At 43.7% G+C, this 16,215-nt stretch overlaps 2 protein-coding genes across 4 annotated transcripts in view; one reads left to right on the top strand and one right to left on the bottom strand.

Moving 5' to 3' along the window:
• The window catches only part of LOC147708597 (uncharacterized), a 139,239-nt gene extending 128,296 nt beyond the window's left edge, over positions 1–10,943 (bottom strand). For both annotated transcript variants that reach the window (XM_086927275.1, XM_086927276.1), the window contains exon 1: positions 10,705–10,943. In XM_086927275.1, coding sequence (XP_086783401.1) covers positions 10,705–10,728 — 24 coding nt within the window. In that variant the 5' untranslated portion in view covers positions 10,729–10,943. The remainder of the gene's footprint in view (positions 1–10,704) is intronic.
• A 175-nt stretch (positions 10,944–11,118) lies between these two features.
• The window catches only part of LOC147708596 (uncharacterized), a 174,286-nt gene continuing 169,189 nt past the window's right edge, over positions 11,119–16,215 (top strand). For both annotated transcript variants that reach the window (XM_086927274.1, XM_086927273.1), the window contains exon 1: positions 11,119–11,244. In XM_086927274.1, the coding sequence (XP_086783400.1) occupies positions 11,221–11,244 (24 nt within the window). In that variant the 5' untranslated portion in view covers positions 11,119–11,220. The remainder of the gene's footprint in view (positions 11,245–16,215) is intronic.

Here is a 16,215-nt window from a genome sequence, read left to right as displayed (position 1 = left end):
CTTTCCCTTGCTCCATCAGCAGTAACTCCAAATTCATTAACAGCATGATCAACAGATATAGTCCAACCCAATGTAATAAGATGATCTGTAGCCGAGTAGTATTGATTGATGAGGGTTTATGGATGGATTTCAGGTTAAGTCATGTAATCTTTCAAGTATCATCTAAGGATCATATAAGTATACTCAAGTCTCTCCTAAGCCCCACAAGGAGCAGCTCTCTTGCTACTCAGCCCTCTCTTCCAACTGTCATCCATCCACCAGGCACACCACACATTCCATATTACCTCACACACTCAACATTCCACCATTCACCCATATAGGCCGAGTAGCAAGACAGGTTAAAGAGAAAGGCACATGGTATCCAAACCAGGATACCACACCACCTTCCCCCTTAAAAGGAACAAACAAAAGAACAGTGTAAAAATGAGAATGGTCATTCTACAATTAAACTTGCATTGTAAAACTTAACTTAACTATCATAAAACATAACAGTATACAATGCGACCACCCCTTCCCCCTTTACACGTAAAACAGGAATCGATTGACAATACATATTTTCGCATAGAACTTCACAAGATGTAAGGAAAAGGATTCACCGTCACCCACACAACATGCTAGTTGGCCAGACCAGCAAAGTGAAAGAAACGGAGAAGTCACAATTAAAATACGCGAAAAAGAAAATCACCAAAAAGTACTTAATCTAATTATAATTCCTATAAAGTGACATGTGCCCAACGTACACTAAATAGGAATATGTAGATGAAATAGATGAAAGTCACGTGAATAGAACAGAATTAAATATAATATTTGTATGAACAAATTTGTGACAGTCATGAGCACATATGCTAACGTGTAGCATTTAACTATAATTAATACATATGGGTATAAGACTGAAATTACTATACAAAATAGCAAATTAACTTTAGTATGCTATTTTTAAAATTCATGTAATAATCTTCTAGAATAGCAAATTAACTTTAGTATGCTACATTAATAACCTTCTAGAATAGCAAATTAACTTTAGTATGCTACATTTATAACCTTCTAGAATAGCAAATTAACTTTAGTATGCTACATTTATAACCTTCTAGAATAGCAAATTAACTTTAGTATGCTACATTTAAAACTTATGTAGACAACCCACTAAAATAGCAAATTACCTTTAGTATGCTATTCTTTAAACACATGAAAATAAACTACAGTGGAAGACAGGCTAGCGCTTGAAAATATAAAATAGCAAATTACCTTTAGAATGCTATTTTTAACACTTGTGAAAATAACCTTCTAAATTAGCAAATTAACTTTAGAATGCCAATTGCCTTCAGAATGCCACACTTGAATTGAAAATGTACAAATATGTAGACTCTTGCAAAATTGTTGAATTATACACGATAAAGTCTAAATACAGACTTCCATAAAACAACAAACTAAAATAAATAAAGTGGACACCGTTGTCAGAATGAAGATCTGATCATAAATAGAAGGTAGACGTATAACCTTGAGGGAAAATGTAGGTTTTAAAATGAGGTGTAATTAAACCAAAAATGAGAACATTTACTAAATGAGGAAAACTCAATTCAAAGAAACCTATACAGGACATTCTGCCATGAAGGATGAAAATTTAAGTGTGCCCATTGGTGACTTTTTTAAAAAGTCTGATTGAAATAAGAACATTTAGCGTGCGCATCGCTGAAGAAAGATGCACTATATTTAATTAAATATAAACTAACGTGCGCGTCACTGAAGAATTGGGTGCGCTATGTCCTAATGGTGTACCAAGCAGTACGAAGAAACAAAAGAAAATCAGTACCTGCTGCAAAGTCTTCGAGTAAATCTATGTGTAGGCACACCGGAGGTCCGTGGAATACTTGGCTGGAAAAGCAATGAAAGCGTGCCCATCGCTGCAGAAAACACTGATAAACAATAGGCAATTCCCTAACAAAGCGTGCCTATCGCTGAAAAGACAATCTGAAATGAAACGGCAAAAGAATGTTTACGGCACATGAGATGACGATAAAATGCCAAACTAAAATGGTGGTACGTCAACGTGGAAGATGCCGGGAGGTTCAAGGTGCGTAAACGTCCCCAAACGTCGTGAATCAGCCCACAGACTTGCCATGAAGAAGACGTCCTAAAACTTCGGACACCGTCGGAGGACTGACGAAAGGACAATGACGAGAAGGTGAGGCTGCTCGCACGAGCCGCATGCAGTGTTTTGAAAGGAAAAGCGGCGGGCCAACTGTCAATGTCCGAATACATGGTCCGTCGATTGTATGTATCAGATTGTGTTTACTTTTAACACTCCCAGGAGATTAATTACACATGCGCTGCCTGTTATATTTTGAATTCTCAACAGGACTGCTCCACCTCGCGCCTCTCAAGTGCTTTGCCACTCGTGCTGTGTTTATACTTAAACAGGATGTAAATCAACATTTAATCACACTCTGTCTCTTGTGCGTGAATAACAGGCAGTTCACATTACCATTTCTACTTCAGTTGTGGTTTAAACATTTCCATGCTTTTATTTTCACTGTTCCTCGCTTTCAGTGTAAATAAATAAATCTCATCAATGACGTACGGCTGCCTCCCCTCTGCCCTGACTTGCTCATTTAGACAAAATAGATTACAGATGTTATCACGTTAGGCAGTTCTTTTCAAAATAAAATCTTCACTCTTCCTGCGCAGATTACAATGACAATGTTCTACACATCCAGTGCTGATAACATTAACAATGTTTTAGAATTACAGTATTTTCTTACAGTTCTTCGTTTCCTTTTTAAAAAAAATAAAATAAGTTAAACACGACTCGCAGAGGTTTTTAAATGTCGTGATAGAATCAAATAAGTCTATTTACTCTTTCATCCTTTTTTTTTTAAAGAATGCTGAACAAAGATTAATGTCTCTTACCAGCACAGTAGTCCCTGACGCTCTTCAGTATTAACCAAGCAATGCTCACAATAACAAGTAGGAGCTGGCAGGAAGAAGCGTTGTACAGGGACTGGCACACTTGAGTTGTATGCAGGAATAGACTGGCACATTGGAGGGCGACCGGTGGAAGGTCACTGGTGGGGCTTTGTTGGATGGGGTGCCAGTAAACTTTGAATAGTTTTAAGAAATTCTTTTTCCTTACTTGAAAATCTTGATCATGAAGTTTCATGGAGATCCTTGAAGTTGCAAGCCGTGTAGGTAGTCCAAACGTCGCCAAATGTAATAAAATGACCTCTAGCCGAGTAGTATTGATTGATGATGGTTTATTGATGGATTTCATGTAATCTTTCAAGTATCATCTAAGGATCATATAAGTATACTCGAGTCTCTCCTAAGCCCCACAAGGAGCAGCTCTCTTGCTACTCAGCCCTCTCTTCCAACTGTCATCCATCCATCAGGCACACCACACATTCCATATTACCTCACATACTCAACATTCCACCATTCACCCAGATAGGCCGAGTAGCAAGACAGGTTAAAGAGAAAGGCACATGGTATCCAAACCAGGATACCACACCCGCAATCTGAGATCCTCCCTCTTGCACCTTCTGACAACACCTTCCTTTAAACAGAAAATTTTGGAGGATCCAGGTTCTCCACACTGGTCCCCAATACAGGAACTCCATGCCCCTAGAGATCAGATCCTGCACAGACCTTATGACATTCCGCAAACTTCACAAAACATGGCTCTTTAGACAGGCATTCGAGTAATCACGTGAATAAACTTACCACCCATCACCTTCCTGAGCAGCGCCAAGAAACCTGGTGTACGTGCGCTATATAAATTAGCTATAACATAACTGAGGGGCAGGGTGGCAGGTGTGCCCTACTTATCCCAAGAAAGTGTCTGGAGGGGACCCAGCAGTCGCTAGCTAGTAAACTACTGGGTCCCCTCCTCCCAATGACGAAGTTCCTGTGAAGTGTGGCACCTGGCTATGCCCAAAATGCTCCATTCTTACTCCTTACAAGATGGCACGACCTTTCTTAGGTCATAAGAGCATGGTAGCCCATCCTAGAGGTGTGGCGACCAGTGGGCTACACACCCATGGGAAAACCAGTTTGGACACAGGTTTCCCTCCCTTAGCTCTGTCTCCTAATTGTCTGCAGGAACAATAGGCATCCTGCTCAGGGATGTTGTCACTAGCCACCCTTCAAAGGCCTCTTCACCTTTGAAGCCTGCCTTTTGGGCTAACACCCTGAGTGGCCATCCTGGGAGAGGAGGTGACACCTCAGTCTGAGGCAACTGCTTTTGTTCCCGGGTCTAGGAGTGATTCACACATCTTCCTACGCTGTCAGACGCCCGTCTATCTGTCAGTGCCTTTGTGAGGTCACAGTACTAGCAGAGTGCAGAGTGGCAACTTTCTAAAAGAGGCTTAATATTAATAGTGCCTCTAAATCTGGTCTGGCCCATATATGGCTCTAGTCCCCGCAGAGGATTTATTCTGGTTCTTCCATTTGCACTGTTCAGATTTGGCAACATCGATCTTTGCATCCCACTGCGCAAACTAATCCTATTTTCATGGGTGTCTGCCGTAGCATTGCTACCCCCCAGTGGTACACACATATATGTTTATCGCATTGTTGTTTTTGATTTGTAGGGCTGCTGCTACGGGTTGGTACGGGCTTTTTGGTGCCTGGTGTGGGCGGGGGGCAGGGGGGAGGGGATGGCGGGGTCTCTTAGGAATGTTCGTAATAATGCTTATTATTTTCCTAATCACTACTCAATCCGTAATGGTCGCTATGTATCCATATTTTCTAGTTACACATGTCACATCTCATTGTTCATGAACAACTCCCTGAGTCCAACTACTTACCTCTTACATTCCTGTTCGGAAACAATAGGGGTCTTAGCGATCGACGCAAGGACAAACAGGTCTTGCAATACATTGCCTGTCATGGTGCCCACATAGCTTTCCTTCAGGAAATGCACGTTCCCTCAGAGAGGGTACCATCATATGCAGCTACTTGGTTCTCACTCCGCTTCTTTTCCAACCATAGTTCCTACTCTAGAAAAGTTTGTACCCTCATTCATAAAGATGTACCATTCAGGTACATCACCACCGTCGCAGATGACGGTGGTTGCTACAGTCCTACTGGCCAACATCTACGCTCCCAATGTAGATTCTCCAGAGTTTTCCTTGTTCCTCTCTTCCCAAATTGGGCGGCTGGATTTAGACAAAGTTATAGTAGACGGAGATTTCAATCTCCTCATGGACCCTGCCACTGACACCACTGCACCAACACCGACCACTAAACAGAGACCACTCCATGTACTCCATAACATCTGTGATACACACCTACTGCACGACGCCTGGCACCTAAAACGCACCTCGACCTGGGATTCACTTACTACTCGGCCACACATAATGCGTGGTCACACATCGCTTACCGCCTTCTCTCTACTATCTTATGTCCATGGTTGCTTTCCACTCAACATTTCTCTTGCACACTATCCGATAATTCTCTGGTTCCAGTTCTTCTTGTTATTCCTTTTGGTGGAGGTCAGGAAGGACAGTGGCAAATCCCTAATTTGCCATTACAGGATGAACTGTTCCATTCCGACTTCCTGTCTGCAGTTTTGGAATACTTCCAGCCCAATTAGGGCACAGTGGCCTCTCAATCCACCCTTTGGGAGGCGTTCAAAGCCTATATCAGGGGAATCTGCATCTCAAAGCATTCCGGGGTCCTCTGGGACTTAAGTATGAGAATTGGGCAACTCGAGTGGGAACTGGCTGACCTAGATCGCCAAACATCGTGTGGTACTGCACCACCCGATACTATAGCCAGAGCGGCCTTCTTAACTAAGTACCGCAACCTGGGTGAATGGGAAGTTCTTTGTTTGGGTAAACACGCTTGGGCATGCAGATATTGGGAGGGCGAGTGCCCTGGGCATACATTGGCCTACTTACTTCATCCCCCTGAGCATTGACGGGGGCAAGAGATCACCCCCAATACGGATGCATTGGGCACCATGCTTCAGTGCTACATTCATCTTTACACCTCCCGTCTACAGGTGACACTGCAAACCAGGCAACATACCGGGAGGAGGTGTCCATGGTTTTGATCTCTAATCCCTAATGTCAATTTGTCAGTAAACCTTTATATTGTGAGGAAATAATTCAAACCATAGACTCCCTCAATGGCTCCAAGACCCGGCACAAGATGGCTATACGGGGGAGTTCTATAAACATTTTAAACATATACTGGTGCCAAAACGAATTGCGGTTTATGAAGAATTCCTCCAGACGGGCACAATATCCCCATCTATGCGTGAGTCTGTCATAACTCTCCTTCCTAAACCCGTCAAGGACCCCTTACACTGAGGCTCTTACACACCACTGTCACTCCTCAATCTGGACAGTAAATAATATTGGAGAAGTTTTTCTCCAATCGTTTTTCATTACTGATGGACCAAATCATCTCTCCTGCTCAATAGGGATTTGTCCCCCACCGATCAACATCACTGAATCTGAGGGCAGTATTCTCAGTACTCCGCAGAATTTCTCCAGATACACCTGCCATCATCGCGCTCTTAGACGCCGAGAAGGCATCCAACTCCATCGACTGGTCCTTCCTTCGAGCTGTCATTTGCAAACTGAACGTACCCATTGGTTTCTCTTCTTTTCTAAACCTCCTAAATGCACCACACCCACTGAATGTCTTAAGAGTCAACGGCTCACTCATAGCTCCTTTTTCTATAACGGACGCCACCTGTCAGGATGCCCACTGTACCCTTTACTTTTCAAAATTGCACTAGACCCTTTCGTCTGACACCTCCATATGAGTCACATACACTGTGTCTTCCAATTCAAGCCAAACCACCTCATTATCTCCCTCTATGCAGATGACATTTTACTCATTATCCGTCGCCCGGAGGAGAACCTGACCCTAATTTTGAACAAACTGACATGCTTTGGGACCCTATTTGGTCTCCAAATCAACTGGTTCAAGTCTGAATTTTTTCCTGTAATCCCTGCTATAAAGCGGATCACTTGTAATTACCCACTGACCTGATGCAACAGACCGGTTAAATATATTGGTGTTATAATCCATCTGAATAAGGAACAGGACATAAGGCTTAGCTATGGCTCCGCCATTGACACCCTGTTAACACAAATTGATAGGTGGATTTGGTTGCCTCTTTCAATGGCTAGCAAGATTGAGATTATTAAAAATTGTGATCCTTCCTCGTTTCCTCTACCTGTTCCTCAGCATTCTCATACCGCTCACAAATGTGTTCTTTTTCACCATACGTGGTTTACTCCTTAAACTCATCTGGGCCGGTCTGAGGCCTCATGTCAGTTGGGACACATTAGTGCTCCCCTACTAGAGAAGGGGGTTTGGAGTGCCCAATCTTCAGTTTTATCACTTGGCTGCACAATGCCAATGAGCCCACCACTGGGACCAAGCAGATGCCCAGCTACTGTACACAAAACCTGAGATAGATCTCGCTGCCCGACTTCACTTGCTTCCATCCTACTAAAAGGGATCCTCTTGGACCCCACAGATGTTCAAACCCTGTCTGCCACCTGCTGGGGAGTGGAGGAAACTCCAGCTTCTCCTAGGTGGCTCTCTGCAGTACTCCCCAGCCTTGATACTGGCGGACAACCCACGGTTTCCCATCACCTTCAAAGCTTTGGTAAAGCCCACTTTGTCATGGTACGGCCTCCACACGTTTGGGGACCTCTTTATGGAGGGGAATGCTCTAACACACTCCACAGACCTACGCTTTAGTGCTGCCTCATTCACGGACAGTTTAATTATGCACTGCATACACAATCCGCCATATCTACCTATCCACTAGCTCTAGGTGAGTTCACCCCCGACGCTAGTAATTAACGATCCTAATGGGGTATGAATGGTGAACAAACTATATTGTGCTAGTTTGGCACTGCTCCCAGCTCGTGATGAGAAACTCAGGTCATTCTGGGAGAGGGACCTTAGGAATCCCAAAACAGATAAAATATGGGCTGTGTGCTGTGCCCTAACTCAACTGGTGCAACCAACCATCAGCACAAACTTCTGCATTTCACATTTTTGCGGCAAGCTTACATGACCCCCTCAGATTAACACAAATATGACCGTTCACACTCCTCCCACTGCCCTAAATGCCATAGTCCTGATGCAAATTTTCTCCACATGGCCTGGTCATGCAGCCATATAGCACATTATAGGGGAGAGAGTTTTGGCAGATTATCCCGAATGCTGGAGACTGATCTGGGTGCGGACCCAGTACTCGCTCTGCTGAGCTATGTTCTAGATCTTCCAAAAAAACACTATCCGATTTACTGCCATTACTCTCCTCCTGGCCAAACCAAATGTCGCGATACACTGGGTAAGTGCCTGCCCCCCACTGCTGCCAACTGGCTTAGAGGTATGTCATACTGCAACACCACCAGTGAACTATATGCATCTCTTTAACCCCGACTTCTGGAGTGAAAGATATTTGGTAACAACTACGCAGCTACTTAATGTCGCTTACAGCTTAGTTGCAAGAGCCCCACTCAGCTCGTCAAGCTTCCCCTTCTACTCAATCCCCTTTTTTCTGTAGGTTCAGGACCTTTTGTACCCCCCTCCTCCCACAACACCTCCATGCTCACCAGATTGACCGGAGAGACTGCCCTCACTGACCCATTTCCCCCACCTTCCCCTCCCTTGCCCAGTTCACATTTCTTTCCCCCACTTGTGTGGCATTCTTCAGCAGAGGGTTGGAGTTAACCCTTCTTCTTTTATGATTTTTAGACGGACCATATGGTATCAAAGACCTTTTTCATTCTGTAAAGTGAGGAACCAGTTGTTTCTATTAACGTCTCCTTTGTTGTGTAGATTACTTGTTGCAAAATAGATGGCATATTTGGGTTAAACTGTAAACCATTAAATCTGCTTATTTTCAAAAGAATGGGCATTGACATTTCATCATTATTTTCATATTGATATGTTTATATGCCTATGTCATGTCTAACATTTTTTTTAATAAATAAAACGTTTTTTTTTCAAATCTTGCCTGGGCAGCAAGTGGGATTAAATGTCCCAATTAATTTCATGCCTTACTTGACTTTCTTAGGTGGTCCCATTCAGGAGTTAGACCGGTTTGAGTGCCAACAGTTTTACCCTGCATTAGCCAATGGGGCTCCCAACCTTTCCACAGCAAAATGACAATTTGGGAAGTGTTGCTGCTAAGACATATAGGAAAATATATCTCTTACTTAGTAACATATACCTTCCTGACATAGGACTCTCTAGGCCTTCCATAGAGGAGCCTTACATGTATCACTTATGGGAAGTTGTAGTTTTAGGGCGTGTATACACATAGTCTGAATTACACACCCACTAGTTTAATCACACACACTTATTTTAATTTTGTCCTGAAGAAAGCCAGCATATTCATAAGGCACTGGCTGAAACATGTTGACTCACCAAAGGATGTGGGAGGTAATAACTTGCCTCTAACATCCGACAGCCTTATTTTTAACCGCTGACGGTGGCCTAGGTATTAAAGTTTAATTCACCTCCGGGTACTGGGACCCCCGCCAAGCCGTTTTAAATTCACATTCACAACACTCTTCACCGCACACTCAGCGACATACCTGCTCCGCTGTAATCAGGCGTCGAAGCACACCCGGGACACGCTAGGTGTCACTGGGTGGGCCCGATGATGAAGCATGTCATCAACTAGGTTGGTGGGTGAGGGCTCCATGAGCACACTCAACAGGTGTTCCTACCCCCTGACGAAACATACTTGAGTCCTTAAACTTTTGTTAACCTCGTATACATAAGCTAGTCACTTTTTGATTAACTATATAAGTTGTAGTTTTGCCATTAGGTGTAATCTCAAAGTCGAACTGCCAGTTTTAGGCACTGTCCTGTCAGTGTGCAGTGGCAGACTGGAGTCCATTTTTTCTCTGTCACAAGCAGAGTGGCACAACCAGTGCTGCAGCACTGTGTGAGCACTCTGTCTTACAAGCTATGTGTATACCATAAGCTAGGGACTACTAAGTAAGTCAATACTTGCCAGTTAGATACACTGCAGAGGTCTGTGTGTGTAATCAGATAACCACTAAATTGAATCCTGGACGGTGCAGTGGAGAATAGTGACTTACATATGTTTATTGCTACGAGGTCCCGGTCTGAGAAAAAAGCACTGTCAATATGTAAGTTGTTATTTTAAACTTGCTAAAAACATAATATGAGGCAGACTGAGGTAGACTGCTGCAAATCGTGCAAAAAAAGTTTAAAATGAAGTGCTTCCAAAATAAAGATTTTAGTAATACCAGACTTTATGTACAGCAGTTTTTTTTATAACAGTGTTTAAAAAGCCCACACTTCACAGCTTAGCTGGTAACTACCTTAAAATACCACTCCAAAAGAATAAATCTGTGTCATCAGAAGCTTCAAGCGACTCCATCAAGTAAAGCCATAAGCGACTTCCAATTACCATTAACATTTTCAGATTAACCTGTTATGCACATTTATATGTATTCTAGACACGCGGGGGCACCCTGTCAAGAAGGCTTGGTTAACTGTCTACCCCTCCCTTGGTTTCATAGCACAGGAAACTACATGCCTTTAAACTTTAGATTAAACACTTGCCTTTTCACAAAAAAAAGCATTTTTTTTAAATCAAAAAAGTATGGGCGGGTCGTGCCCCTCAGATCCCGCGAACTTCCACCACTGAACTGCACTAAACAGAAAGGTCTATTAAGGTTGAGTACTCACATTAGGTGCCTCTTGCTGAGACATTTCTTGGTTTACTTTGCAATATCGAGTTGAAATTTCTGTGTCTGAACTGATAGGAAGAGGGCGGGAAGGAACAAGGTAGACCCAAAACAAGTCTTCCTGCAAACACCACAATACAGCGCTTGACACGCACTGCGCCTTCTTTCCCTTACATAAACGCACTAAGGAATCCTGCCACCTAGGAACGCTTCACCAGTACGAGAAAGTATGAACTTTACTGTAGTGACTGCCAATGCCCACAGAAAGGTCACTACTTGTGCCGCATGCTCAGTAGCAATGTCAGGCTGGGTGCTTCTGAGCATGCTCAGTAGATGTATCACTCATCTGCCTATGCTCAGTAAGGAAGTAATTTAATTGCGCGTGCAGATCAGTCTTTCCTAGTCCGCGCATGCGCAGCAAACTAACTTCCGGGTCCACAAACCGGGTCGGTCGGATGTCTTCCTAGGAAACGAGCTGTGTGTCAGTCTCCTCTCCAAAGCGAAAACCATTTGAGAAATGTTCCACCTTGAGTCAGATAAGGTATGTAGGGTTGGAATACAGGAAATCTAGGGGGATATACTGAACTCTTCTGCACCTGTGTCACGTGGATGTGTGGCGGTTCCATTGACCATGTATGACACTTTAAGGGGCCCTTTATCCTATTTATTTTTATTTAATGCAAATTTATATAGCGCGAAATTTACCCGAAGGTGTCAGAGCGCTTTACATAAGAACCAGTTTCAAAACATAAGGAATAAGGATTACATGCGTTACATAAAAGATAAAAAAGAAAAAAATGCAAATGTACAAGATGTAAAGTCACAGAAAGAAGATACTGGTGATTAGAGTTCTCTATATACATAGGGAAGGGCTACGACTGGATATACTCTAAGAGTCACATAGGAATAGTAGAGAGTACAAAGGTCTACCCCATATACTAGTGATTAGAGTTATCTCTATTCACTTTTTGGCCTTTCACATCTGGGCATTGATGGTGTACCTCTCAGAATATAGACCTGCCCTGATTGGTGCTTTCCGCCTGCCTAAACCTTCTCCAGTGGTACCAGGATGTGCAGTCGTACTGTGCCACGGAATACCTCAATGCTCACTCTCTTGCTTGTATTGTTGCGCCGCCAGCTTGTTATGCTCACAGTATGCAAGGTATCATTAATAGGCGTGTCCCTGTGCAGGAGACCCAAAGAGCACAGGCTGGGTATAAGATAGGACAGCAATGGCATAGCTTTTCATCCAAGAACACGCCTTGCCTCCTTTGGTGGAACTGTGTCGCAAAAGAATGGGGAAGGAGGGGCCCAAGCGGTGGTGTAATCTGGGAGGGAGGCGGGGTGGGGGAAACAAAAATTGGTGGTGGGTGGAATTCTTGACTTTGTCTCTGCCACTAGAAAAGACTCTGGGCTTCATTACAGACCATAGTTTGTTTAATGTGCCACTCCAGACAAGGGCTACACTTATGCTAATAATCCTTGGTGTTGCACCAATAGCAGCATCCAACCCAACCTCCTAAACAAAGTCCCTTCTGAACAGTAGTAAAACCCCACACTTAGACATCGTCGTTGGGCCTCATCAGGAAGGTACATGCAGTGTTTTGTCGGCGGAAACCCCAAGACATGGAGCTTGGATCCCAGTGACCGCTCTGTGATGACCACGTCTGGTGGCATTGCGCTGGCGTAGAAAAACAACAGGTGTGTGGAGGGTCGGGGGGAATGTTTAATGACCTTTCTGCTCGGTCCCCTATACCAAGGTACAAAACACACAGAAGAGCAGACCAGGTCTGTAGACGGTGTGTAACTGCAAAGGCAACCATGAGGCACTAATGGTGAGTGCATAAGACAAAGGATTGTAGAATAGTAAAGACTGTTAGTCACAAAAGACTGAAGAAATTCCCATCAGACCACCCATGTGGTGGATTTCACGTCACGTGGGAATTACTGATCTTACCTTCCCAATTCCGACCATATAGTGTCGATGCGGGAAAGGTTGTCAGTGACATAGTCTTAATGTGACACCCTAAAGTTGTGTGAATGAAAACAGTGCAGTGCTCAAAAAAATGTGATAAGTAAAATTGACTACCAAGACTCCAAAGAGCATTAGAATAGAAGTCCAAGTGTCAAAGATTAAAAACACGCCGAGTAGTAATACTACTCATTGGCGCTGTGTAGTGTGGTCGACATGTTTCAGCTTTAAAGGCATCTGGTCAGCTTTCTTCAGGACCTATAGTAAAACTTAGGCTACTGCAACTACATATAATGTATTTCAATGTAGAAAAACAAAAATGTACTGATACAAAATTACATATAAACCAGGAACTAGAATACTTAAATGTCCACTGGAGGGAAAGGAAATGTCTTCTTCCTATCAAGAGACAAAAACAGAAAGACAATATGTCAAACAATACCACTGTCACACACACCCACCTACGTACACACACAGAGACCGTGCAGACACACTTGCAAGAATAATTTACATTCTGCATTCTGAAAAGCATATTAGCTTGATCACATTGAGGCATTTCCTCTAAGTGATACTCACCCAGCTTTGTGTGGGTGATGGCCTCACCTCACCCGGCAACCGCTCAGGAGTATAAGGCCCCGCTCTATAGTGTAGAAATAAAAGGAACAGTGAGCACACAACTTCCCTGTACCTTACCCAATGGTTCTACACATTTAATCCAACAGACGTGTGGTAGCTAGCAAACCGTCACACCCAACACCGATCACCACAAAGATTCACACGGGGTATATAGAAATCGCATGGCTTGTGATCCTAAACATGCCCTAGTCACTGACACTACTGTGTGTCTCTCAATGACTTTATGAGAGATAATGTATATCTTAAATCTCTACCCAGAAGCTTTCCTTAAAAGCCAGATATATTTTCAGAAAGGAGGGGTACACTAAAGACCTAATATAGGCTACAGCGCTTATGCAATGGTGGGGAGTAGGTGAAACAGGCCCCTGGGTGGCTGCCCAAGCCTCATATGTTCAAAGGCTCCCACCCTGTACGAGAATAGTAAAATGAAGGCTATTCTGGCACTTGAGATTAGAGAGAGGTTGAAACTCGGGATAATGCCGGTTCCTTCTGAGCTGACTACCTCAACACGGGATGGACAATCCAGTCTCTCAAACCGGCCCTTACCAAAATAAAGTACCGGTGCTCTGCGACTCACCTGTCCGTCGGTGCCTACGCTTCTGACACGAGCAGAAGTGGAGGTGAAACTAATTCCGCCCCTCCTCTTTAAATAGATAAATCTGCCGTGAAGTGCTGAATCCGCATAGTCGCGAACATACGCGTGAGGAAAGGTACTACTTTCCGGTGCATGCGCATAGGATGTAGAGCGCTACTCTTTGTTACCGCGCATGCTTGTGGAATTCCGAGCACTGCTATCTGACGCATGCGCAATGACCCTGCGTCACCACTCAGCGGACACGACACCGGTCAACACTCCCGCATTCACCAATGGCAGCTGATGCGGGGGTAGGGCCCAGACATCCCATGTGTCGATAGTATTACTGGGTTCAGTCAGGATTCTGATAACATACATTCACGGAAGGCACTATTTCCCTAAACGCGGACCGGAGGAACTCAAAACACCGGGCTATCGTGATTGAGATCCTCATGTTAGATGGAGATAAGAGTGATCCTCCATCACTTCAATAGAAAGTAGTGACCTCCGCATTAGATGTATTTATCCTAGATAGGGGGCTACGTCAAACATAGGGGAGAGGGGGGGGTTGTTAAGGTGCATAATACACGATGGAACATACCCTAGAGAATAATTTCTCGGCTCTACACTTATCGGTAGGCAGATGGACGGTGTCTGAGGTAGGAACAAGACTATGAGTTTAATTAAGTGGCATACACGCCTTCATAGGTACTGTGTGATCACCAAGTAACAGGACCTCATTCAGGGAATGATTATGGTTCGACAGTAATGGAAGTGGGTCTGTTGATCTATGAGTGTCAGTGAGGGTGGACGGAAGCAACAAACACAAATATGTTGGATGAGCTATGTGGAGCAAACTTGACTGCGTTTGCATCCTAATCAAAAACGACCCGCAACTGGAAAGCTGCACTAAGTACTAGAAAAACAACAGGTGTGTGGAGGGTCGGGGGGAATGTTTAATGACCTTTCTGCTCGCTCCCCTATACCAAGGTACAAAACACACAGAAGAGCAGACCAGGTCTGTAGACGGTGTGTAACTGCAAAGGCAACCATGAGGCACTAATGGTGAGTGCATAAGACAAAGGATTGTAGAATAGTAAAGACTGTTAGTCACAAAAGACTGAAGAAATTCCCATCAGACCACCCATGTGGTGGATTTCACGTCACGTGGGAATTACTGATCTTACCTTCCCAATTCCGACCATATAGTGTCGATGCGGGAAAGGTTGTCAGTGACATAGTCTTAATGTGACACCCTAAAGTTGTGTGAATGAAAACAGTGCAGTGCTCAAAAAAATGTGATAAGTAAAATTGACTACCAAGACTCCAAAGAGCATTAGAATAGAAGTCCAAGTGTCAAAGATTAAAAACACGCCGAGTAGTAATACTACTCATTGGCGCTGTGTAGTGTGGTCGACATGTTTCAGCTTTAAAGGCATCTGACCAGCTTTCTTCAGGACCTATAGTAAAACTTAGGCTACTGCAACTACATATAATGTATTTCAATGTAGAAAAACAAAAATGTACTGATACAAAGTTACATATAAACCAGGAACTAGAATACTTAAATGTCCACTGGAGGGTAAGAAAATGTCTTCTTTCTATCAAGAGACAAAAACAGAAAGACAATATGTCAAACAATACCACTGTCACACACACCCACCTACGTACACACACAGAGACCGTGCAGACACACCTGCAAGAATAATTTACATTCTGCATTCTGAAAAGCATATTAGCTTGATCACATTGAGGCATTTCCTCTAAGTGATACTCACCCAGCTTTGTGTGGGTGATGGCCTCACCTCACCCGGCAACCGCTCGGGAGTATAAGGCCCCGCTCTATAGTGTAGAAATAAAAGGAACAGTGAGCACACAACTTCCCTGTACCTTACCCAATGGTTCTACACATTTAATCCAACAGACGTGTGGTAGCTAGCAAACCGTCACACCCAACACCGATCACCACAAAGATTCACACGGGGTATATAGAAATCGCATGGCTTGTGATCCTAAACATGCCCTAGTCACTGACACTACTGTGTGTCTCTCAATGACTTTATGAGAGATAATGTATATCTTAAATCTCTACCCAGAAGCTTTCCTTAAAAGCCAGATATATTTTCAGAAAGGAGGGGTACACTAAAGACCTAATATAGGCTACAGCGCTTATGCAATGGTGGGGAGTAGGTGAAACAGGCCCCTGGGTGGCTGCCCAAGCCTCATATGTTCAAAGGCTCCCACCCTGTACGAGAATAGTAAAATGAAGGCTATTCTGGCACTTGAGATTAGAGAGAGGTTGAAACTCGGGATAATGCCGGTTCCTTCTG

The sequence above is a fragment of the Lissotriton vulgaris genome, chromosome 6 (genome assembly GCF_964263255.1).
Source record: "Lissotriton vulgaris chromosome 6, aLisVul1.2, whole genome shotgun sequence".
NCBI lineage: Eukaryota > Metazoa > Chordata > Amphibia > Caudata > Salamandridae > Lissotriton > Lissotriton vulgaris.
The sequence above is the reverse complement of the archived record's forward strand: the minus strand, read 5'-3'. Positions and strand labels throughout refer to the sequence as shown.